Source organism: Xenia sp. Carnegie-2017, unplaced genomic scaffold, assembly GCF_021976095.1.
Source record: "Xenia sp. Carnegie-2017 unplaced genomic scaffold, XeniaSp_v1 HiC_scaffold_16, whole genome shotgun sequence".
Classification (NCBI taxonomy): domain Eukaryota; kingdom Metazoa; phylum Cnidaria; class Anthozoa; order Malacalcyonacea; family Xeniidae; genus Xenia; species Xenia sp. Carnegie-2017.
The window spans coordinates 11,366,390-11,393,433 of NW_025813469.1; the positions used below are offsets into that span (position 1 = coordinate 11,366,390).

Sequence of the window (27,044 nt, forward strand, 5' to 3'; positions counted from 1 at the left end):
CTTTGCTTTAAAAAAAATAGGCGCATTATCACAGCCCAACACCTGAAACATTTTTGAATTTCACAAACAAAGATAAACATATTGCTGATAAGGTATTTATTTTTATAATCAATGGCTTTGATTTATTTTGTCTAAATTTAGATCTGTACAAGGAACAGCTCATAAGATAGTTGAATTTCCAAAGCAATTACCTCTCAATGCCTTTCATTAGTAAAAAAGTAAAGGAAATTCCAAACTCCTCTTCGTGTTTCGCTGAAACGTGTGGGCGCAGGTGAATCGAGTCAGCGGTAACCAAAAATATTTACACCCAACCCACGGTCGTTATCAAACGAGTCCTCGCCAAAGGACCAAAAAAAGCAAAAATCATTTCTTGTTGTGTTAAGAAAAATTCATTATAAGTTTGCTCGCTCTGATATTTAACACCCCCAAAAAGCCATCTTCATTATCATACGCCTCATCAACAAACATAGCCAAAACGTGACCAGTTGATTACGTATTTAAACGCCTCCGCAGAAGAATGAGCAATAGTAGATGATCTTCCCTTAAGTCCTAGATATGGATACCACGAAAAGATCATTCTGGGTTCGAGTGTCATAATACTCTGCCGATACGATGTATCTTTGGTAATAAACTGCTAGAAGTAATCAGAGCGGCTGTTAAAACTCTTCTTTTTACGGTTCAAACGAAAATTCTAGACCACTTTGGTCTTAGTTTACACCCACAAGAAAACGGTGCCAAAATTCTATGTTTCAAAGACAGTTTAATGACTGAGGAACAGCATGAATGTTCGAGCAATAATTGAAGTCACAGCGTCCATTGTATTTTGTGAGGAAGAAAATAAAAAGCGTTTAGACAGGAAAGATAGAAACGAAGTCATTTGCTGCAATATCTTAGGATCTACTTCCTTGTCTCTATGTCTTATAAAGGCAATACGATTAGGCGAAGCCACTATCATTTGCGTTCAACTGGTCAGCGGCACGAATTACTGCACTTTCTCAACGTGTCAAACGTCACGCTTGTCAAACAAAAGTGCACGTTTCTCAACTGACAAACGCAATGTTTGTTCGAACTTGAAACAAGTGCCATTGCTAAGTTTGAGTGATTGCTTTCTTATGACATCAAGTCGAAGATCAATTTTTGTAACTCCCTTAGTTCATGCACACGTAATTCTCAATTTCTACAGCATTTTATCCAAGTACAATGGAATAAACATGTCAAACACATGACAAAAACCTGTCAATAAAGATGTTTAAATATTCCTGAGCAAACGGAGGGTTTACCAGTTGAAAATTGCACTATCCGTGCGACAAAAACGTGACGTTGAAACGTTTGAAACGCAGAAAATTCGAAACCCTGACCAGTTGAAGACAAATGATGATAAATTATAATACATTATCAATATGCGTTCCGCACATTTCTTGTAAAATATCATATCGCTAGAAGGAAGAAAAGTGAGTGCGACTAGATTACGCTGTGAAAGAGAATTTTCTCTCAGAAATTTCGGGGAATGAAGCCATACATTGAGCGGTGTTGGGAAGAATTACACATCCGTTGACGTTGACTGGTGTACGTGTTGTCTTGAAGCATTGTTCCTAGAAACAATTATAGAAATGAAACAAAACTTCAACTTTTCTTGTAAATAGGAGGTGAGCAAAAGGACAACAAAGATATAATTATGTAACCGCTATGAATTTATGGAGATAGAAAAGGACAACAAAGATATAATTATGTAACCGTTATGGATTGATGGAGATAGAAAAGGACAACAAGGATATCATTATGTAACCGCTACGGATTGATGGAGATAGAAAAGGACGAAAAGGATATCATTATGTAACCGTTATGGATTGATGGAGATAGAAAAGGACAAGAAGGATATCATTATGTAACCGCTATGAATTGATGGAGATAGAAAAGGACAACAAAGATATCATTATTTAACCGCTATGAATTGATGGAGATAGAAAAGGACAACAAAGATATCATTATTTAACCGCTATGAATTGATGGAGATAGAAAAGGACAACAAAGATATCATTATTTAACCGCTATGAATTGATGGAGATAGAAAAGGACAACAAAGATATCATTATTTAACCGCTATGAATTGATGGAGATAGAAAAGGACAACAAAGATATCATTATTTAACCGCTATGAATTGATGGAGATAGAAAAGGACAACAAAGATATCATTATTTAACCGCTATGAATTGATGGAGATAGAAAAGGACAACAAAGATATCATTATTTAACCGCTATGAATTGATGGAGATAGAAAGGACAACAAGGATATCATTATGTAACCGCAATGGATAGATGGAGATAGAAAAGGACAACAAGGGACATTATGTCAATTGAAAGGACAATAAGATAGAAATTTTCTAACTTACGAAGATCCGCGTTTCTGAATGAGTAATTGCAGTTCCTCTTGTTTTTCTCTCAGTTGAGCGTCCAAAGTTTGCATTTTATGGATGCCCGCCTCCACAGGTGGACCAAGACCATCATTACTAGCACGTGTGATCTCCACAGCTTCTTCGTGCATCTGTGATGAAATCTCCGCAATACGGTCACGTAAGTCAGCAATAGATGTATACAGAGTCTCTTCCTCTCCCTGAGGAAACACAATACTTTATGTTACACGAAGTTCAACAATCATATGCAGTCAGGTTAGGTTAAAATTGCGTTCTGTTACAATTAAAGAGTTGGTTACGTGAGCCCGGGTAGCCGGGATTCAGCCAAGCGTTAAGTGATTTTGGCAGATGGAAACGATACAATACTCGTCATCAGATAAATCTTCCCGAGAAATTTATATTCTGATTTAATAACTACGCAAAACATTTAAAATTGCAACAATCAATTTGGCATAATTTATGAATTTCAGCAGGAATGACTTGCGGCTCTTAACAGTTGTAATTTTTACGCTTAAAGTTTTGCCTTTTTTCAATGCCTCGAAATCATTCCACGCCTCACTGAATCCTGGTTAGCCGGAAATCATGTAAACAGCCCTAAACATCGTTCATTGCTAACCCTTATACTTAATCTTATTACACTAGTCTATGGCCGACATTGGGAATGAATTTCGCGTATCGTAGAAAACACAACACAGAATTCTTATCTTGGGGCCGATTGTAAAAGGCTCTTGGGTACTTTTAACTATATTGCAATTGAAAAGTAGTTCAATTTACCCAAGCAGTTGTATAAAATAGTAGTTAGCGCTAAAAATCCAAAAAGTAAAATAAATGTGAAACAAACACTAAAGAACAAATTATTGATAAAAATATTCTCACCCCAGCATAAGTGATGTCCAAGTGAATCAACAACGCGCATTGTTCATACTCTTCGCTGAAGGAATTCTTTAATGGAACGGATCTATAACCTTAAGAAAACATTGTTATTGAATATTTTATTGTGTCATTGAACCCGACGGATAAATGAAAGATATCTTTTCACACTAATTAGCGTGATGAAACTACTGGCACAAAAATTATCTTGTTATTGTACCTTAGTACATCATATCAACGTGACATATTCTGTATGATATTAAGATATGAAAGAAACTAGAACTGTGTTTTAAAATATCATCTAGTCCACAGTTGGCCTTGTTGTTCAGTTGGTAGAACATTGAAGACAATGATTATCTTGTAACTATACCTGAGTACATAACAACAACGTGATGTTATTATCTATGATAATAAAGTTATGAAAGAAACTAGAATTTGGGTCTCAAACATTCCTAGTTCACACAAAAATTTTTGTAAGATACTTCGATAGCATTAAAAATCATGTTATCGTTATAATCACTTCAATCATAAAACACAGTATACCAAAAGAATATTTACCGTTTTTAAGATTCGAAAGTGGATAAACAGCTTGGGCAATAAAGTTTGGATCCCCAAACATATCTTCATCGTAAACAGCAAACCTGATGTACGCCAGGGGGGGACAGAGGACGGCCATTTCGATGGCATCACTCCAGACAGGATTGAGGCCATTATCGGCTGCAACAAAACACACAAAAATTTCCACAACGATCTCATTTTGTTGGTAAGAAAATGAAAACATGAAAAATCGGCAAAAGACTTACATTTTGTACCAGTCTTGTATTTATAGTTATCGTAACTTGCGCCGATCAACTCGACTTCAACGAAAGGTGAACTTATACCTCGGCCAACCTTCGGCAAGTGTCGGGCCCCGATGAACTAAAAGTGAAGAAAATGAATATATATTTTCTAGCAAATTGAGAGGCTTGAATATTCGAATAAATACTTACTGTGAGCTTGATAATTAAAGGTTTAATGTCACTCGATATTGTCGTCTTATCAAACGGATCGAATTCTGGGATTCTAGCACAGTCTGGTTTGAGAATATAGCCACAGCTAAGGAGCATAAAGAAAAAAGAAATTTTACAAGTTAAACTAACTATCTTGTACGTTTACTCAGATTTGACAGCAGAAATTCATGAACAAAAACGCGCACCGTATTTACTCGTCAAAATGGCACACACGAAAAGAAATTTTTTATCGTCAAAATTAAAAGACCTTCAAAAACTGTAATGAACTATTTTTTAACAAGAATATTCTAGTGATAAGATAACACATTTCTAGTGATAAGTCAAATAAAGAATTTACGGTCAGTCGTTTTCCAATGACTATATTCCTCACCATACACCTCTTTGAACTCTGCCTTTGTAAATATCACACTATTTAATTTCTATTGCTTACTTCCGTTTACTTTAATTCATGCGTTGTAAATATAGATGTGTATGTATGGTTTTAAATATCATTCTGTCTGAGGATGACTTTGAATTAAAGTCGAAAATTTACAGTTCACTTCTCGTCTTGTTTTGATGCATATTTTGCAGTCTCAAGATGCCTTGCTTTTTCGGAGTTTGTTTTATACTATATTCTTTACTTGCATCCATTTTCACCATTATTGACCAAATTTGCTTGAAATTATGCATGCAATAAATTTTCATGAGTAATTAAACATTTTAGAAGCGAGTAAAAGAAGGTTCTGTGACGTCCCGTGAGCAAAACAGTAAAGAGGCAGAGCAAATTTTAGGGGTAATCTTTACGTAAATGAAGATATCATTAAAAGCACACACACATACCATCCATTGTCGAGAAATTTTCCATGATTTATTTGCATTGCTCGATCTGAAATTTCAACATTCAAGAGAACAGTCAAATCCCACCCTGCTACCGTAACTTCACAGTATGGATAGATTCATACTACTGAGCTGAGTAAAACTGGAGTGCTACTTCCCGTTTAACATTGAAAGCTGGCAAGACAGCGAGTCCCAGTCCTTCGCCGTGCGGCCAATAGCAAATTTGTTAAAAACAGTAAGCTATAGCGAGGACTTTACCTTCAGACACGCATGTCTGATGGTAAAATATGGCTTCGTACATATATACGCATCTCTATCTACGTATAACCATCCACGGGCCAGTAGCATAAAGGCCGAATAACACTGTCCACAGGATAGCTCATTTTTTGAATGTTTAAAGCTCTTGAAAAGGAAAACTATAAGATTTGAACTGAGCAATCGCTGAAATGAGATATCGCTTCTAAGTTACAAAATTTCTTTGTTCCAAAAAAAATGTAAACATCTTTTTTAAAAGATTGGAAATTTTACTCTCCAATGGATAAGGTGCAGCCGTCCCCAGTTATAAATTCAGTTCAAAGATTTATACATTACCAGGTGTCTGATAATTTAGCGCAGCCATTTGCACCCCACAATTCCACATGGGCGTCGGGTCGTAATTTGAAGAGTCTACCCGAGTCCCCTTGGGATACACGCGGCTAAACTGGTGTAAATTATATTGGACGAATTTCTGAGAATTCTTTTGATTCGTGAACTTATCCACCTTCGTTTCGGGAAACGACGACATTTCATAATGTTTTCCTTTTTCTGTAACGATGAGAAACATAAAATGATTGTTGCGATACAACAGTGGGAAAATTTCTTAGGAAGCTACATTTCGATAGGAGGTTGATAGAAAATTCCCAAACTTCGATCGTTCCCCCAAATTATTCAGTAATTTACTGTTAGACTAAAGCACCTTATCTGATATGAAATCAGTGACGTACAACTATATTGAACCATTACAACCCCCCCCTGATAAATTCAGCAATTTTCAATATTAAAGGATTGCAACACACCAACCAACGACATGAATTCTGTAATGTACAGCTACATTAAAGCAATATCACACCCCTGATAAGAAATAAGTGATTTACTGTCATATTAAAGCACCCCCTGATTTAAATTCAGTTATCTACAACTATTCAAAGCATTACGACCCCCCGTCTACACACACACACCAATAGGTATTCAATAGATAACTGTTATATTGTAGAATTCTACCCCCCCTCCCCCCGGCATGAATTCAGTAATGTACATCTGTATTAAAGCAACCTCACCCCCTAAAAAGAATTCAGTGATTTACTGTTATGTGAAATTATCCCCCCCCCCCGAAATATAAATTTTTAACTTACTCTCGAGATGAAAAGGAACAGTCTGAAGATATACGACCAAATCAGAAAGAGCTTTATCGATCTTGTTTTCCCTGATCGCAGTTCGAACTCTTTCCTCGCGTTCTTCAGCTAAAATCATGGCGTCCTTTATACAATGTACCCAAGACGACATTTCCTGTTAACAATAAAGTCGTCAATATGTTGGTTGATTTTCATGTTATTTTAAAATAAAGACCTTCCTCATTGTAAAATTTACAAAAATTTACAAAAGTTTATGAAAGACATTCAATGCCGATTACGATAAATCTGTAAGATACACTGATCTTAAAAATTAGTACCTGGATAGAGCTTCTACGTATGAAATTGAAGCCGGTTTTTGATTTTGCACTCCCGATTCTTGGGACCACTCAATTACAATATGGCGTAGATTTAGCTGAGCGATTGGGACGATATTTTGTCCATGCTACACATCGACTGTTATTCTCAAAACTGCTGCTATTGATGTACAAGTAATTTTGGACATTACGCTCACTGCGCTTGCGCAGTTTGAGCGCTCTCGGATTGCGTAGGGAATCTCATAAAGAGACGTTCACCGCATTCGCTTTATGCATTGCTCACCTATATAGGTTTGAGCGCTCTGGTGACTCTATAATACAATCCATACAATGTGTAACCGTACGTCCTGTGTCCCAAGTGCAGGAGTCACCATTTTACTATGGTGATAGCCGGGAGGGCACATTGTTATACACTTTGTATATTACGCTCACTGCGCTTGCGCAGTTTGAGCGCTCTCGGATTGCGTAGGGAGTCTCATAAAGAGACGTTCACCGCATTCGCTTTATGCATTGCTCACCTATATAGGTTTGAGCGCTCTGGTGACTCTACAATACAATCCATACAATGTGTAACCGTACGTCCTGTGTCCCAAGTGCAGGAGTCACCATTTTACTATGGTGATAGCCGGGAGGGCACATTGTAATACACTTTGTATATATATTTGTATATTATATTATTAAAGAAAATCGTGTTTGACTATTCGTTTTATCAGTGACACTCGTGGGGGAAACGACCTAAGAAAAAACAGCGCCAATAACCTGTCGATTACAAAAAATAATGTTTACGATACTCGCATCGGGTAGATTAAACCATTCGAAGAAAGCCTAGTTTCATATTCACTTGTCAGCAAAAATTTTAATTCTCTTGTCAAGGTATCTTGTATTCTTGGCTTTTCTCTCAAATATTATGCGACTGTTTGCAAACTTTGCATTCGCAACATAATTTAAAACAATAATACCCTTAAGCTATAAAAATAGGTTCGAACGCGTACGTGTGGCAAGCAAGGACAACATATTGGCACAACACAAAGTACTAACTGCCTACAAAGACACTTCTTCATACCTCGGGCGTTTCTGCTGCAACTTCGAGCGGAGGTTGATTATTTGATTGAATCGAGAATATACATTTGAGGCCACCACGAGGTGGAAGCTGTTCTGAAAAATACATTATGACACAAAATATGAGGTCAGTACAGGGGGGTTGTATTTAAAAAGCGTACGGATCAAAGCCCTAAGCTACAATAAGGGCGGCGGGGGGGGGGGAGGGAGAAGTTCTACAATTGCACTCAATTGCAGCCACGCATGTCGTAAATATAGTCTTTACGGAAGAATCCTTTAAAAAGCATTATTCCTTGAAAACCTATTTTATTACATCATACTTTTCACAGCATCGTGTCTACAACAGATTTAACGGAGCCTCTAAGGCACTGAATGAGCCCCTGAAATGAAAACGGACATGAACAAATTACCGATATTACATCCCCTGATATCCATAGAGCCTTTTTGAAGATCCCCCAACACCTTCTTGACGTCCTGGTCCTATCGGAGTAGAACAAAACAAAAAGATTCAAGATGAAGTAGATCGTTTGAATAAAACACAAGCTAGCTAATCTTACATCGCTAAAGTCTTTTGCCGGTTCCACCATCACATTGATTTCCTCGCAAAAATTGGAGGGAAACCATGCCCCCTGGTATTCCCCGAAATCCCCACGCCACCTTAAAAGTACATACAATGCCATGTAAAATTTTAGCCAATGAACACAAGGTACAAGTGAAAGGTTTGAAAGACGACGATGATGATGTCATCAGAGGAATTGCACATGATGTCATTTGAAGTCAATGGCATCACATCAAGTCAATTGTTAATACACTAAGAATGCTTTTAATCTGTAGAATTTGATAAATATCTTTTGATATTTTTCAATAAAAGCGAATTGAGCAACAAAGGCGCCCATGCTGAAAAAGACAAGCTAAAAACAGAACTACAATCTTTCATACCATCCACCATCTTCTTTGATGACATTAGTAATGAACGCCCCTTTGCAAAAGCTCATTTCATCGTTGCTCTGGGCTTGATAATCCCACAAGGCACGACATACGGGCTGAAAGTGTAGAAAAACACTTTCAAAATAACTTTCATTTCATTTACTACATACACAGTCAATACACCATAAAAGAACAACGAAAGACGTTAAAATAATGAGAGTAATCAACCTTAGTGTTAAATCGTGGATCTAAGTAAACTTCAGATGGATCAACAGCATCATGGTCCGGCATCTGTTATCGTGAAAAAAACGAGTCAACTCAAAATATTTCTTTTCAACCATGAAACTTCTTCATACTTACAATTCCAATGCGCCGTAGAACCTATAGTGAGATAAGAGTTTTTTCAATATTCTATAAAACACAAATCGTTCGCAAAAAGATTGAATTTTTGCATAACGAAGCAAGTCTTGTAGACGTAGCTAGCTAGTAGCAGAACCATGATCAACGTTCCTATAGACGACTAAGTGTGTTAGTACGATAGCAGAAAAGGAAATAAAAGATTAGTTGTCTGTTTAGCAATTGCATAGTCTGTTTATAAGTTGGAGTCCTATCATATATGTCTATTTTGGAATATAATCACAACTTAGTTCTTTAGAAATCTTTTGTTTAAGTTTCATAAGAATTGGACAAACATAGAAAATATCAATAAAAGGACTAAATAAACGCGCTGGAATGCCATTTCTCTAAACAATAGCAATTTATAAGTCTGTTTTGTACAATTTGCCAGTATTAATTTACGAAGCGAGGCATCCAACTTTATAGTCGTGGTTTGTATACTGCGCAAGATAAACTGCATGTAGTTTGTATCACGTGAGCGCAGTTGGGCCAATCAGGGTTAAACTACATTGCAACAGATATCAACAAAAGCGAGGCGAGTATCGACATAATCACAATGATCTACCTCTTCGTTGATTGGATGCTTCAATTTTATCTTTCTGTAAAGAGGATGCTTTTCGTAGAATTCAACGAGCTCTATTAGACTCTCGAACTGTGCTGTACCAATGGTGTACAGTCTTCCTTCACGATATATCTTGCAATGTTTGATTTTACCTTCAGCTCTGAAACAGACAGAGAAAAAATCAAAATAAGTAAAGATTAATGCGTAGGCCTAAATAAAGTATTTCACGTACTAGCTGCAAATTTTAAAAACAAATTTTCCCGCGAAAATTTGTTATTGACAACTATTGAAAACAAGCCTTCATACTAAGCCCTTAATAACCGAGCGCGAGGTCTTTACTTTTTATACAGACCAAGTCCTGGCGAGGTTTGGTCAAAAAGACATAGGTCCAATATTTCTCAGTAAAGACCGAGAAAGCGAGGTTTATTATATAGCATTATTTGACCTGAAACGAAGCCTTCTTTCTTTCTCGACGCGTTGCTTTATACTTTTCTAGTTTTTGTCAGTAAAAAAGAAATCGTTTCAGATTGTATTTTCCGGATAGTTACACTGTTTTCCGAGTGTTTTTCCTTCGACTCACAGTCGTAAATGTTTTTTTGTTTCGTTTTTTTTTTGCGTTTTGCTTTACGAAGGTTTGTCATTTGACTGTAAAATTACGCGTTTTGGACCGTGGTCGATTACGGGAAAATAATGAACCGGCAAAAATGTTTCTGAGCCAATCAAAGCGCGCCATTTTGCCGGAAGTGGCGCTTGCCATATAATAAATTGCATTTATCGGTTTCCTGGCAGAATGACGAATCAACAGCGTATAGCCCTTACACGAAAATCAGTGATACAAAAATTAAAGATTTCATCGCTGGAGATCAATTTTTGTATGTTTGTATTCTGGGCCATAACATACTTGAAAGAAACAGCAAATTCAGAGTCTGTTTTCTTCCTCACAAGAAATGATCCATCGCTCGGGGCCCTCTTCAACATATTCTCCGCTTCGGCTCGCTGTAAATTGGCGTGAAACCATCTAAAAAAGATGATATCATTCCAACTATGTGTTCGGTAAAGAAGAACATCAAAAGATTGGGCAAATCAACTCACTCTTTCTCCAAATGCGCATTCGGCTACAAAAAATAAAAGTTTAAATTAAAATAAGTCAAGAAAGACGAGCAGGAAAAGAGGCTAAGCGCACCTGGGCTATGGGTTCTGTTAATGTGATTTCAAACTGCGGTGTTCTGAGCGGTTTTACTTGATAGTAATTGACCAAACTGAAGAGACTGTCGAAAGTGACCGGTTCCACAAGATAGTACTTCGCCTGACCGTTCTCTTGTTTGCTTTTAATACGGCAATGCTGAACTTCGCCATTTCGCCTGCAAACAAACGAAGTTCACAGTTAAATTTACCTGCCCATGCGCGGGAAAACTGCCTATGCGCGGGAAAACTGCACGTGCGCGGGGAACATTTGACAACAACAACAAAAACACCGGGATATACAAGCAAGGCAAGGGACGACAAAATACTATCGCTTAATTCAAGATACCAACCAAAACGTGATGCTAAAATCTCCAACAAAAGCTTGAGACTCGCGAACCAGAAAAGATCCGTTTCCTTTGTTGTATTGACGCATTAGTTTGGCAGCCGCTTCTCTGCCGATACGTTGATGAAACCAACTAGACAATACATCAAAAATATATTCAATATGTATTCTCGAAGCTCGATAAACTTTCAACACATTGATGGTTTAATCAATAGCGAAACCAGCTATTATAAAGCCTGGTTCACATTAGTCGTATGTATCGGCGACGTATTTACACTGATAGATAAAAGATTTGTCAGGGATGTATAACACCGAAACGTTCACACTTGCATATTACGCACAGTAAAAAACTTTAAACATGGCTGCTGTAAATAGAGGTTTCGTGTGGCATAGACAAGTTCCTTTGCTGTTAGCTATTGTTCAAAAGAAGGGATACGATTTCTATTCATGCATTGATTTTTATGTTGTTGTCTTTGAACTGAGCACTGCTAGGGTTGTAGATACTTGGATCGCCGTTTTGAGACTTTGTAGCAACTGAAAAGATTTTTTAAAGAAGCACGCAATTCCACTCCTTGGTCATCCGCCATTTTGAAAGTCGCGAGTGTCGAATTCTAGTCGGATTTCATGTTCACACTTGTCGTAATTTGTCGTACGAGTTCCCAATTGGCGCAGTTTAACTGGGACATCGTAATCAAATAGAAACAATTCCTATTTTCCCGATATTTACGAATCTGACGCGGATTATCTGGGATCTGGTATTCTCCATGTTTACACTTATCAATAAATTACTGGGATGGTCGCATATGATAAAACACTACGATTTTCCCGGCTCTTACGACTAGTGTGAACCAGGCTTAAGTTCGGTCCTGTGATGTAAATTTCAGAGCATTGTTGTTATTCATTTATTTCTCCTTGCAATTCTATTGTTATCGTAGTACGAGCGAGCAGTAAAGAACAGAAAAATTTGAACCGCATGACCAATTAATAATGTAAAGCGATTGCTTACCGTTCACCGTAGTGTAGTTCGTCTCTCGAAGACTAAACAAATCAGAACAATTAGCTGGATTTATATCAAACTCAACGATAAAAGTATAATATAAACACTAAAGATGTGTAGTTCTCAGAAGGAAGGTTGGAGTGACTGCAAATGATTGACTTTTCTACTGCTATAACAACAGTCAATTTGAATTGTAGTGAGTGGGAATAGAGAGGTGGGAAAGGTGAAATGTGGCTAGATGTCAGGTTTGATTGCAGTCCCTGCCAGTATCACCAACAGCTATACTGAAGACAAAACTAAGCAAATTTATCTTCGGAACAGAAATTCAAAAAATCTCGAACTAAGTGATTGACGAGTAATAAACTATCAAATAAATACTAAAGTTAGGAAAATATAGGATATGACGATTGTGGCCAAATAAAGTCGAAAATAATATGGTCGAAAAATCGGTTTATTTTGATTATTACCTCTGATGTGAGTGGCCCGTCCCACTGTCCGTCTTGTTCAGGCTCATCGTCGTCTTCGGACTTAGTCTCTCCCGTCCAAAATAGACGGTTTTTATACAACACGAAGAAATGTTTATTCCATACCTGTTGTACAAAGCAAACACACAAAAATACTTTGTTAAACAATTCATAGAAAACATGGTTATCAAGTCAGGTTGTAACAATGACTTAGAACCCAGTCCTCTAGATGTCTAACAACCGCGTCAAGGTGAGGCAAGGACGCCATCTTGAAAGGTGGCAAAAAGCAAAACTCAAAATGAAAAAGAAGAGAAAACAAAGTTTAAAAAACCATCCTATCAAACATTTAAAGAATTAAACCTAGACTATCAATTTTGCCACTCTATATCAACACAGGAAAAGCAGATATTAGTCGTAAATATTATCAGTTTTGCCACTTTTCAAGATGGCGGCTTGCCTCACTCATTACTATACAATATCGGCGGAGTCAGTTATCTAGTAGACTGGGTTCTAGGTCATTGGGTTGTAAACGTTTATATAAAGGTACGATGACATCATGGGTACTGTACAGTCTCGTCACCTAAGCATTCCTGTGTTAGCTTACTAAAAGCAATAGAGAATTCTGAAAAAAAAGCATCATCTGCTCAATTCAAACTACAAAATATTCTTTCATACTTTATCCATTTCATCTTCGAGGTATAAAATACCATTCTTCGTCGAATTACTCAGTTCATCTTCCATGACTAAAATCGATAATAACAAGAGTCACGACAAGTGTCTATTTCATACTGTTAAAATTAATTTAGTATTTTCTACACAAACGAAAGTACTTTACGATAAATATTTTACAAGAAGTTATAAATTCTGCGGCAAACTCTCTACAAAAACTCGTATTTATAAAAACTGTATATAATGAAGAAAATTTAATATAGAGAAGAAAAGATGAAATCAGAGTGTAGTAGTTCTATATTCCTTCGACTAAACTTTGCATTCATGATAACTGCACAATGAGGAAAGATTAATAAAGAAGAAAAAGAGAAATCAGAGTGTAGTAGTTCTATATGCCGTCGACTAAACCTTGCATAGATAAAGAAGAAAAGATGAAATTATCATGTGTACTTCATCAAAAAAGCCTGACCTACTTACAAGTGAAATCACGTTCAATGTTTACCATATCGTCTACGTCAGCATCAGTGGGTAATTTCTTGTGCTGAAATAAAATTTTGTTCGAAAAGAAATCGAATTACAAATTAAATTGAATAAAACTACAAATGTTGGAATCAGGGTTGGGTTAGGTATTTGACAAAACAACATGACTCGCGCAGTTTTCACTTAAGAAATAAAAGATTGATACTGTTTTGGAAGAACTCGAGAGCAGATCAGTGCAAGCCCGAAATCGAAGTTCGCGAGTTCTCTCAAACGTCTCCGTCATTTGCATAAGCCTTTGCAAACACGAAAAACATCAGATAAGTTTAAAAAAAGTGTTAGTTTTTACTCTAACATGTATCGATGATTGACTTGCAAATTCTCTTTAACTGATTTAATTGACTGAGCTCAGATAAATTTTCACAGACTATTGCAAATTCAACTATGGAACAATAAACTGGACTTTTGAAAAGTCGCATTTAACAAGAACGAAGGGCGTAGGCAACCCACAAGGTTTTTCATGACTCGCACTTCATGTAATGTAAATATTTTTGCGTTCACTCATTGTAAAAAGAAATGAATAATGTCAATGATCCGAAATTTACAAAGCACGACCAAATTTGCGGATTGGCTACACCAATGACATGAACATCGCAAACTTTACGAACGTCGAAAACTCACCTTTATTAAGATTTTATGTTTTAACTGTTCGGGCGATGGTAAGCATTCTTCATTAGGATCTAACGGAAAACACAGTAACATATCTACGAAAAAAAAAAGACAAAGATAACGAGCAATTACTTCAACTTTCCATTGAGGTATGTACTACGGCAAACACAATGCTGATGTACCTACCGCCAAAAATATCTGTGAAAGTCTTTGCCATAATGTTTTGTTGCAGTAAACTGCAGTGGTTTTCAATGGATAAAATTAGAGGATAGCTAAAAAATAAAACCATAAAAACCATTGAGCGAGCAACAGTAACTGGATTTCCTGGCACTGCTCAAAGAGAACCAGCTTCCCTCAGTCACAATTTATGGGAGTAATAATCTGAGCATGCGCCGCTGTTCTTGACCCACTGTTCGAGTTCATAGCACCGATTTTGAGTTTTATAGTTTTGGCAACAACGAACTATATCTAATGGCTCGGTCAGTCTTAAAGTGTCCGAGCATGCGTGGCAACGAGTAGAATCACACCACAATTGTCGAGCAGCCTTAATATTATCTGTATATATATCTAGCTAAATACCAATATGTCAAATAGCAGCGAAGGGCGGGTATCAATAATCGTAAGTGCAGACGTATGACGTGACGACACTCTCTCTGACTACCCCCTGGGCTGATATTTGTATTAAAATACCACAAAAAAAACGTGGCAGTCGCCGAAAATCTCCCGCCAAAATGTTAACACGTGACACTTTAAGCAAAAGTTATTCCACGAACAAGATACTTGTTTTCAAGCTTTTTCGTCCACACGTCTACTTTTCATAAAATAAACTAAAACACCTAAAGATACTGCAAACATCCAAACAACTTCCACGTTTTTGATTTATAGTTTAAGCTAACATTGAGCATGTTTATACATTTTTGATTCGTTGATATGTTTTAAAATCTGACTCTCTCATTTACTGTTTAATGCATCATAAACGAAAGAATCCACGGGCTTCGTGGAAAACAAGAACAATGACGAATGATAAACAAGAATATGGTACATTTTCGAGTCATAAATTCTTCAAAAAAACTACCTTTAATGGTTTAAACTTACACAGTGATCCACACACTTATTCAATGATACATAAACATACTCTTAAAATTATTCCTAACACGGTTTATTTATATGCACATGAAAAACATGTGATTTGGACGAGATTTGAACTCGCACTTTCGGGATAGTAGTCAGCCGCTCTACCTGTTGAACTTCCAAGCCCACAGGGGCAATCAGTCGTAATAATAATATTAATTATATTCTCTGATGAGAATATACTTATGAGAGTTTATTTTGCAGCAAAAGTAATATTGCGCAATTTGTATCAAAACAACGTGATGTTATTTTCTATTACAACATTAAGATATAAAAATGAAACTAGAACTGTGTTTTGTATTATACTCATAATCCATATTTCATCTTGTGGTTCAGTTGGTAGAACATTGAAATATTAAACATATTCAATGATACATAAACCTACACAGTGATCCATAAAAATACCCAGTGATCCATAACCTTACACAGTAATACAAACTTACTCAGAAGCGACAAATGCATTTTCCTTGATGGCTTTCACGACATCGACAAATTTAATTTTTGATGTGAGGGTGAATCCGTGATAAATAACGGGTTGGTTATCCGGTCCATCCCAGCAATCCACTAATAATGGTAATAAATATCCATCAATATACATCAATATCCATCACTATACATCAACATCCATTAACAGCCCCGCGTGGTCGAGAGCTGGGATTTACAAGCGTCTTACATTCGATGCAACGACAACCCATTCGCAGGCATCTCACGTAGGCTTCGACCGATGACTCGCTTGAAAACTGGTCACCAGTCAGATATCTAGGTTGAAATGTTGGCAAGAATATTTTAAAACAATTCGACTAACAAGAGCATGATGAACCTATGTTATGAAAAAGCAAAAAAAAACATTAGAAAACATTGTTGTTTTTAACACACAGATGTTGATACAGTTAAGTGAGAAAAACGCTTGTTTCAAAAAAAAAGAAATGCACCAGTGTCTAGACTATGGTGCATGCAGAGTAGCGACGACTCGGGTCCGTTTCTACTTATTTGATCACGGTTTGCGATTGGTTCAAAGAACAATTAAGTACAATGAAGTACAATACGCTACATAAATGATAAATCTTAAGCGCCAAGTAGTTTGTGTTCATAGCTACTGTCTGATTCATCCAATTTAGAAACACTACTCGCATTCGAAACATCGCTAGTTTCCATGAGAGGTCTGTTAGTTAACTAACGAAGATGAAACTAAATTTCTAAAAACATTAAAAATTTATTTACGAATTTCTAACCAACAGCGTCGTTTTTAAAAAAGCATTTTGAATTGAAAACGAGCTTCAATAACTTATTTTGAGCTAATCCCAGAGCCGCCAATGATGTCCTACTAAAATAATTGAGAGGCCCATGAGAGAAATATTTTTACAAAACGAAATACATTACGTCATTTCTCGAGTATTTTCTCAACACAATTTCTCAGGTATTTTTATAACATACGTGTTGTGGGAAGATGCAATCCAGTAGTGACTCAATGGTTTAGTCATGTCTTGGTAAACTTCGACACTCGTACCGTCCAATACACAATTGCTTCGTGAAAATAAATAATCGATAAACTGGAGAAAAATAACAAGAAAGAAAATGACAAAGTTCAAGACACTGAGATAGAATTGATTATTTCATGAGATGGAAGAGAGGAACTTCGTCCGAGCAGTTCCTGCGCTGTGGGGGTGTAGGGGTGGGGGGTGGAAAGAACCAAGATAAAGTTTTTCCCACAGCCTAAAACATTTGTTCTATGGTTTTAGAAATTTTTGCAAAGTATAAATAGTTCACAGTTTTCAAGGATATTCGCAGCAGTCAGATCAGCAAATTTTTGTAACAGATTCGGTCGGTTGAGCTGAAACACTCCCCCCCGGTCCTAAACTTTGCAACCATGTAAAACAGGTGGGAGTCATCATATAAAATCTAGTAAAAAATTTTTACAATCGTCATCCATGAATGCCACGCAGTTGAACATTTTAGCTTTGTCTTCCATATCCAAAAACCTCTAACGGAAAAATGGACAGACACTGCTCCGATCTCCCGCCTTCTCCCCTCCGCCCCAGCAAATAAAAAATTTCTTACATCTCAACAGCCCCCGCTTAACATAGAGCAGCCTACTAATTTTTTCTAAGTGTAGCTACTTACTTGGTTCATACTAAAAAAAGGATGCTCCCTCGTTTCAACGCCCAAACATTTCGACATGTATTCCTTCACCTTACTAATATCCTGAGCAATATTTTCCTAAAGCAAGCAACACGAAACAACTGAGCTTCGTAAATTCGTAAGCTTGTCACGTGTTTATACACGGGGAGGTGTAGTGGTAATGTAGCCTATGTACTACATTATACTTTAGTGATATATGGACATTATACGATTTTGAAAATTAAATAATTATCAGATGAGGTTGAGCGTGATATTCAAAATTATCAAGGTAAAGTTTGCTGTTATCATGCAAAGCAGAAGACAACGCTAACAGAGGCCTCAATAATTCTGGTCATCATGCGAAAAGTAAATTTAACAATTTCCTGTTAATTACCTCAACTAATTGAAACACGTAGAAATAAGAATATTCGATGTAAAACATTACAAAACTCGGCTAATGTGTCCTTTCCAGGCGGTTCATTCGAGTTCTTACAATTGCAGAAGCTGTTATTTGTAGCCGATAGACGTCAAAATTACAAAATACCAGGAATAATTTGTAAACAAATTACAAATGTCAAGAATTATTTGCAGGTGGCTGAACTATCAAAACTGAAGTTGCTTACATAGTGAAAAATACGTAAATGGCATATATGCAGATGAGCTTTTTGTAGAATGAGTGGAGGTTCACAATCGCAGTGGGCTTGAAAAGAGGGGATTATGGGTAGAGATTCGCGCTATTTTCAAATGAAACAAACAAAACCATTATCGTGCTACCTTCTGTTCCTCCAAAAGAAATCGCTGAAATTGTTCTAAGTGAATTTGATTTCTGTAAAGGAGATTTCGATGGAGAGTTTTAAAAATGTGACAATTTCCAATGCGAAGAAATGCAAAAAGAACTAGCCACCTTTGATTCCTAAAGCTGTAGAAGTTCGAAGCAATCTATATAAATAAGAAACACTAGATCAACTACACGTCTGCCGGGATCATCAAGGCCAAATATGGGTCTGCTAAGCTAATAAAATTATATTTAGTCACGTGATATTACAGGGACGGCGCCAAAATTATAATTGAGATGAGGCTATACTCAAATATTTATGTGTTGATATCCGTAATCACGATTGATTTCAATAGAACGTAATAATAAAGTAAATGGTTTGAACCCAGGAGTATTGTTACATGTTTGTAAATGTAGATCGTATAGGTTGGTATAGTCCTGAGAAGGACTGTTTTTGTTTTTGTTGACTGACGTTTCGACAACCTTAGCGGTAGTCATCTTCAGAGACAATTTTGACTATCCCAACCTGGACGATCTATGTACATTTACAACAACGTAATAATAGCAGGTGACTTTCAGGACTGGAATCCGATACGTATTGAAAAAACAATTTCTCAACATGAAATTCTAAGCAGAACAATCGACTAAGAAATGCGTAGTAAATTATTTAAATTATCATAATTTATAGTAAAGACGAAACGTTACAATAAATAAATTACTATTCGTTACTCAAAAGCTATGGTTAGAATTTTATGTTGAGCAATTGTTTTTCTCAAGAGAACTTAAGAAAGCAAAGGATGCGTAAGTGAATATGAGCCCTCAAATTATCAATCTGCCGCCGTGGCTGTATTGAATCATAAATTTCAGGTAGTATTAAGCTTTTGTTGGACGTCATGTTTTACAAATATTGATGTTTAACATTATAGACTTCACCTCTCGTTGATACATCAAAACATTGTATAAATAGCGAAAACCGTCAAAATTGATGTGCCCCAGTCTCTTTGTATCAACATCCTGGTAATAGAAACGTCATGTAAGACCGTGAATGAGACGATCGATTTAATATTGCAGCAGAAGTAATATTGCACAATTTGTATCAAAACAACGTGATGTTATTTTCTATTACACCATTAAGATATAAAAATGAAACTAGAACTGTGTTTTGTATTATACTCATAATCCATAGTTTATCTTTTAGTTCAGTTGGTAGAATATTGAAGACAATGATTATCTTATTACCATACCTGAGTACATCAAAACAACGTGATGTTATTTTCTATTACACCATTAAGATATAAAAATGAAACTAGAACTGTGTTTTAAAATATCAACATTATTCACAGTTAATCTTGTGGTTCAGTAAGTAGAACAATGGAGACAATGATTATCTTGTAACTATACCTGAGTACATCACAACAACGTGATGTTATTATCTATGATATTAAAATATGAAAGAATCTAGAACTGCAGTTTAATATATAACAACATAGTTCACAGTAGACAAGACGATTAAAATACAGTGAACCGAAAACCTCAACAAATAGTGAAGCTTCTCACAGTTCTCGAGCAAAACGTTAAAATCCATACTTGAAAATACATCAACTTGTTTAACTAAAAACTTGCTTCGAAAATTTATTATAACGAAAGAGAAAAAATAAACGTCCAACACACCTGGAAGAGTTCACGAACGCGAGCGTTATTCATTTTAATGTTGGCTCTTTGAAGGAATTGTTTGACTTCTTTCATGGTTATCCTTTATAAGTAAAATATGATAAATAAATAAGAAACGTCAAAAGAAGAAAATGACGTCAAAATTCTAAGACATTGTAAACATTATACGGTGACTTTAAGAGTAAAATATGATAGAATAAATAAGAAATGTCAAAAGAACAAAATGACGTTAAAATTCTAAGACATTTTAAACATTATACGGTGACTTTAAGAGTAAAATATGATAAAATAAATAAGAAACGTCAAAAGAACAAAATGACGTCAAAATTCTAAGACATTTTAAACATTATACGGTGACTTTAAGAGTAAAATATGATAAAATATATAAGAAACGTCAAAACAACAAAATGACGTCAAAATTCTAAGACATTTTAAACATTATACGGTCATGTAGATATGTGACAGCTGACTTTGAGTGTTATGAAATTTTAGTGGCTGACAAAAGTTGACAAATCTCGTCCTCTGCCAACGAAAGGGCATTACGTCATTATCATCCCTGTTTTAAGCATCACCTGCCAATTTGGAAATGACGTTAACTTTCTTGTTAGTATAAATTTTGATTGATTTTAGGTTGTCATTTAGCAGACGTTGACATCTGATGAGTAATCTGCCGAAATGCATAATGTCTTTTATCTTTAAAACAGTTCTTTTTAGAACTCTTAAGTAATTATGGTCAGCCACCATGGCAATTGCAAACATTAAAACCATTTTTAGATCTGTCCCAACGACAAAGTCTCTATTTTACTAATTGTAAAGTATGTTTTCATCCTGTTTTAATTAGAGTCTGGTTGCTCGTTTAGTGACGAAGCCAGTCGGCCAGTTTGCTCGTGCCGGAAAAATGTTTCGACGTTCACTCGATGTTAAAACAATAGATTTCTAAAGAAGATAATAATGACGCAGATCTACATGAAACGATCTAACCTGCGAGCAGGCTACGTCACTGCGCTCTTCACGTTTGCAAGCTTGATGAAAATTTCGGTAAGTAAATCAAAACAAACGCGTTCAGTTGAACGAATATAGAATCTTAAAGGCCTTGTAAAATATAAAAATGTCCGCGTGTTTCAACTTTCTTACTGAAAAAAGTTCGCCAGAGATGTCGTATTGCAATGGATGCCAGTCCCCTCCCTCCCGACCCCTCTCCAAAAAATATTTTTTCTTACTCTTTCTTGATTGAAGAAGTCAGTAAACTCCATTCCTTCAGCAACCATCTGAAAGAAATAAAATTTATGAGGTATTGTCTCTCTGAAGCAAATGACATAGAAATATGGTCAAAATAAATCATCAAATTACCTGTAAATCAGATTTGGTTGTGATATGTAAGGATTTTCATACATTAAAAAGATCAAACCAATGACCCAATACTCTCTTTCTTTGTTGTTCTGAGCTGAAATGTTTTTATCATAATATTAATAGACACATCTCAAAATGGAGCTGTTGATTAACAACATTTCTTTAAAAATCTCGACAGATAACATCTCTATTGAAAACATCTCTGTAGCCAAAACTCATATTTAAATTTGACATCGTCTCAAGAAAAGACACTTCTAAAAACAAATTCGTCTTCTTGATAACCTCTCAATAGACAAAACCTTATTTAATAGCAATACATCTCTGTTTATGACATCACCATAAACACCATCTCTTTAGAAAACATCTGTAATGAATGACTTTAAAAATATCTTTAACGACAATGACTTTTTAAATAGACAACATCTCCATAATTACCTGCACAGCTTAATGTTTTTAATTTGAACTCCATGCCGTAGAAAATCACAAGACAGCTGTTTGGATCAAGTTTTTTAGAAAATGCGGGATTGTGATCAAAATCCTTGCTACTGATGCCACGGCGAACCTCTTTTATTTCTTGAATATCCACTAAAATAGAACATACGTTTAGAAATGACCTCACATGTTATCATTGATGGCAAAAGTAAGAAAGCAAATAAAAAATAAAAGATGTTTACTGTGTTTGCACAGGCTTAAATGCAAACTGAGGAGATCTTTGGGGGAACTTGAGAGCAGATCAATGCAAGCCCGAGACCAAATGTCGAGAGTTACACATAAATCAGTGGTTTGCATAAATCAGTGCAAACATGAAAAGCATCTTTTATTTCTTTTATAAAATAACAATAATGCGAAACAGACAAATTTAAAGTTAATGTTTTAATTTTTTTGCACAGGCTAATGCAAACACAGATGTAGACCAATCAGCACAGGCTAATGCAAACACAGATCTAGACCAATCAGTACAGGCTAATGCAAACACAGATCTAGACCAATCAGCACAGGCTAATGCAAACACAGATCTAGACCAATCAGCACAGGCTAATGCAAACACAGATCTAGACCAATCAGCACAGGTAATTCATTGTGTCTGTTTTATAAATTAAATTCATACAATGAAAACCCAGCGGTTAGGCCTGTTTCAAAAATCTAGTTGCACATGTGCTGAATGCATTAAATACAAAGAAAAATGAGATAAAATTCCTTGTTGTCTTTTGTTTCAAATGTATTTGCCACTTGTTGTAATGTTCAGCATTTGAAACAAGCCTTTGATTATTGATTTTGATCTTAATCTCACAAGATTATCAGCTGGCAAGCAACTTTCCCAACACCTTGCCATGGAGTTCAATTCTAAATCTAGTTGCTATATCACAAACGTTAATGAAAAGAGATGCCTGCTAGCCTGCTACGTGCCAGGTAAGTCACAACTACATGTAAATTGCTTAGATGACGCTATGCACAAGAGCAACTAGGTATAACAGATTGATCTACCACAAGCATTTGACGACAAACTGTGAATGAAGATAAATACAATTCCAACAGAAGGGAGTTAAAATCATCGGTTAAAACAAATTTCATGCCTCGCACACTTGCAACAACTAAAAACATGCTGTTTGCAAAGGTTGTATTTGTGTTAGGTCTATCACATGGAATTGAACAATTTCATACTCACACCTCCCCCCTGCTGTCAACAACATAGCAGGTAGCTCAATGTCAAATACTCCAAACTTCCTACTTTTTTCAAAGATATGTGGGTGTGTTGTTCATTTACATAAAGCAGGCCATTTAAATAACCTTTCATGAACAGCATCTGCATGTAGAGAAAGAATTCATTCACCTGACTCGATAATGTAACACTATTGTGTTTCTTCTTCCTGCTTGCAAATCTACATGCCAAATTGCCAATATCAAGTCATTCGAAGATTGTTTACACATAGCAAGCATGCCTTATATGTCTGAGGTAGACTTTAAGGTATTTGGTAATTGCTTCGTTAAAATTTAACGAATGTAACACTTGGATGTTGAAAAATTTCGGGGAAAATGATCGACATTTTATTGAGAAAGGGAGAGTGAAAGAGTCTCGTTTAATTGCGTATTTCAAGCGAGCATTTAAAAAGAACTTCCACATTTCCCGTTACATATTTTATACCGACGATTTGCATACAATCACAGACTTAATGACAAGAATGGAGAGCAGAACAAACAGTCTTCGAACTCAAGTAATTTGAAAATCTGTAAACTTAGGACGAACTTACCAGTGGACTCTTCCTTGCCATTGTTTTTGCACAGACCAATTTGAAACTCGTCTAACTTCAGCACGAAGGTCCGAGTCTCTGGTTTCTTACCAGAGATAAATTTGGTCATAGTTGTGCCTTCCTTTAGAGAAGTGATAACTGTCCCTATCTCATGATCATTGGCCGCCATTCCAAAACTCTTCACGTTTCAAATATCACAAAACACTTAGCCGGAAAGTCCTGTATTGTTATAGCCTGTAGTTTCATTTCTTCCCCGACTAAAGTCCATCATCTTCGCGTTGATTTTTCTTAAAACTGGCCAAGTATACGAAAGCTTTGTTAGTGTGTACGGAAAAGAAAATTTTATCAGCTGACCGGAAGTAGATTGTATTATAGACTGTTTTGTTTATTAAATAGAGGTTAATTACACCTACTGCGAGCCACATAGTCGTTGTTTATTTTGCCTTGTACAGCTTGTATAGTAAATATAACGTGTGTATACACTGCATTGTATTGCGCATAAAGTTTTGTTGCCTGTATCACTTTGCTTTGCATAAAAATTTGGCATTTTACGAACATACCGTAAATAATACAATAACGCCTCGTATCAAATAAACGCCCCCTTAAAGGGTGCATTTTTTTTAACACCTCTCTTTGATAAACAACCCAAACTAGGTTATTTATTGTGCTCAGAAAATGTATGTTTAGTCTTGACTATGTTTCAGTTTTTTGAAACAGATGTGATAAAAATGCGTGATAAATATTCCGGGAAGGATTACTTTCTTTTTGACAAAGATAAAGAATTTAAATTAGCTTTTCAATTCATCAATAGATCAAACTCTAATTTCTTGACATTCTTCGACGTTTTGAAAAAAAAACACCTAAAATATGTAACAATAGAAAACCATGAATATCTAAACACGTTTAGTTGAATCATACCCTATTGGAAAAAAATTAGAAAAAAAATTGCAAATAAAAAGTCTTTATATATATTTATTCAGCAAACTAAAATTGTTCACAATTTTTTCGTGTTTAGTTACACATACATACAGTTAACACATAAAATAATCGAAAGTATCTACCTCTGAATGAATGTGAACAATTAAATCATTCTACAATCTCACAGAAAAGCCGTATTCTCTGTTGGTCCTTGTTTTACACCTCGTCACTAACATTCATTAGAGTACTCTTCTAACATTCTCTGTTGGTCCTTGTATTACACCTCGTCACTAACATTCATTAGAGTACTCTTCTAACATTCTCTGTTGGTCCTTGTATTACACCTCGTCACTAACATTCATTAGAGTACTCTTCTAACATTCTCTGTTGGTCCTTGTATTACACCTCGTCACTAACATTCATTAGAGTACTCTTCTAACATTCTCTGTTGGTCCTTGTATTACACCTCGTCACTTACATTCATTAGAATTCTCTGTTGGTCCTTGTATTACATCGTCACTAACATTCATGTTGGTCCTTGTATTACACCTCGTCACTAACATTCATTTGAGTACTCTTCTAACAATAGTATAATGTACAAAGTTTGCAGATTACACTTTGAGTCTTCTTGCAAATCTCTTGTGGTGATTGCTTCCTCTTCACTTTCTAAATCAGATTCCTCGTCCTAAAGGAAAGACGCTGGTAGTTATTTTTACATATGTTCAGCAACATCATGAACAGTTCCCACTACTATATAGCACCTGAGCCAACGACCTTCCAAACTGTATATTGATTCATCGATATTTCTTTTGAACATAACTTCAGTAGACTCAGTGTTATTAATGGACTTTGATTTTTATTCGAACCTCGACCTTGCTAGAGCATTTATCGTCGTCAACATGCTTGGAATCATTTGTGTTTTCATTGGTCCACGAGTCCTCATCCAAAACTCTTTAGCGTGCCAGTGGTGCTTCTACTGTTCAATTTCATCAAGCTATTTTCAAACTGGCGTCGTTGTTTCTCCTCTGTCATGCTTGATTTTGTTTCACGATTCGAAGTTTCATTTTCAAGTATTTCTTTTATCTTAATTAACGAATTATAATATCTGTGATAAATATTAGATTATTGTTTATGCACAAATATGCACACACAAACTTATGAAAGAAATAAAAACAACTCTAACATGGTCACGGATATTACAAAGTGGTGTAACAAAGTGTTCATGAGTTTGTATGCATTTGTCAAAACAATTTTAAGACGACAAAGAGAATGACAAAATATATAATTGAAAATTTGCTATGCGCACAAAAAACACCAATTTCTGAGCTCGCATCCTCCCAAATTAAATGAGAATTAATCTGAGCACGCGTAGTCAACTTCATCAACTCTCCAAGTTCATGGTCAGAGCAACGACAAATAGCGACCGCACTCTCCCTGCGTACCCCGAGCAAAGCCTATTGCAGGTGATCTCGGTGTCTGATGGGCGGAAGCTTGCTATTGCATCTCCCAAGTAGGATAGCGTGGAGGGGCCGAAATCTCCTACCGAAACGTTAACATGCGGCGTTCTAGTGCCTTACATATAAGAAGGTATCGGGAAGCATGGCCCGAAAACGGGGTTTTTTGCTTTCAAATTTTATCTTTTTAAAATAAAGCAAGCAATGCTTTAACTAAATTCTTCTGAAACTGTGCCTTTTTATGACACTTATAAGTTAAGACAACCTTAAACATGTTTTAGGATATATTTATTGGTTTATATCTTTCTGAGCAAACCATCAATTGGCTTCTTGGCAAACAAGAATTATCTGGTTCCCTTAATTAACATGCGACGCTCTAGTGCTAAACTATCTCGAGTTATCGGGAGGCATGGACCGTAAACGGGATTTTTTGTTTTCAAAATTTGTTTTTCTTTACAAGAATTCTTCTCATAAAAGAAACTAGAACATCCAACGATACTGCAAAGGTTCAAACAACTTCTGCTTTTCGACTTATAATTCAAACCAACTCTAAACAAGTTTATACGTTTTTTACTAGTGACGTTTTACAATGTAACTTTCTCATAACTCTGTCGTTTGTGATGAAGGAGAGCCTCCTCATACAATATAACTCTCTCATCATGAAGAAAAGCATCTATGGGCTTCATGGAAAAAAGGGACTATCTAAATTTTTATAAAAGTTTCTACAAAGATAACATTTCATAAGCCAGGCAATTTGTATCTTCTAAATTGAACCTCGCTTTCAACCCTTATGTTATAAAATTTTGATTCGTTTTGG

The 27,044-nt window shown here is 35.9% G+C and overlaps 1 protein-coding gene and 1 long non-coding RNA gene across 2 annotated transcripts; both read right to left on the bottom strand.

Moving 5' to 3' along the window:
- Positions 1–743: 743 nt before the first annotated feature.
- Positions 744–24,188, bottom strand: LOC124436486 (1-phosphatidylinositol 4,5-bisphosphate phosphodiesterase gamma-1-like). Its single transcript, XM_046986413.1, has 38 exons — positions 23,856–24,188; positions 22,042–22,191; positions 21,607–21,700; positions 21,477–21,524; positions 20,257–20,338; positions 19,519–19,599; positions 18,715–18,749; positions 18,585–18,636; positions 17,814–17,909; positions 17,127–17,242; positions 16,366–16,451; positions 16,136–16,256; positions 14,748–14,833; positions 14,574–14,656; positions 13,893–13,956; positions 13,422–13,489; positions 12,750–12,872; positions 12,292–12,323; positions 11,293–11,418; positions 10,941–11,118; positions 10,850–10,872; positions 10,659–10,775; positions 9,761–9,917; positions 9,160–9,180; positions 9,028–9,090; positions 8,812–8,915; positions 8,430–8,529; positions 8,283–8,352; positions 7,877–7,968; positions 6,500–6,653; positions 5,700–5,912; positions 5,112–5,157; positions 4,272–4,377; positions 4,086–4,200; positions 3,841–3,999; positions 3,289–3,377; positions 2,392–2,612; positions 744–1,592 (listed from the first exon to the last, which is right to left on the bottom strand). Exons 1-38 carry the CDS (start codon positions 24,022–24,024, stop codon positions 1,541–1,543), a joined length of 3,792 nt encoding a protein of 1,263 aa, XP_046842369.1. The 5' UTR covers positions 24,025–24,188; the 3' UTR covers positions 744–1,540.
- A 619-nt stretch (positions 24,189–24,807) lies between these two features.
- On the bottom strand, positions 24,808–25,241 carry LOC124436911. Its single transcript, XR_006945536.1, has 2 exons — positions 25,057–25,241; positions 24,808–24,995 (listed from the first exon to the last, which is right to left on the bottom strand). It is a non-coding gene; the product is annotated as an uncharacterized LOC124436911 (long non-coding RNA).
- Positions 25,242–27,044: the final 1,803 nt, after the last annotated feature.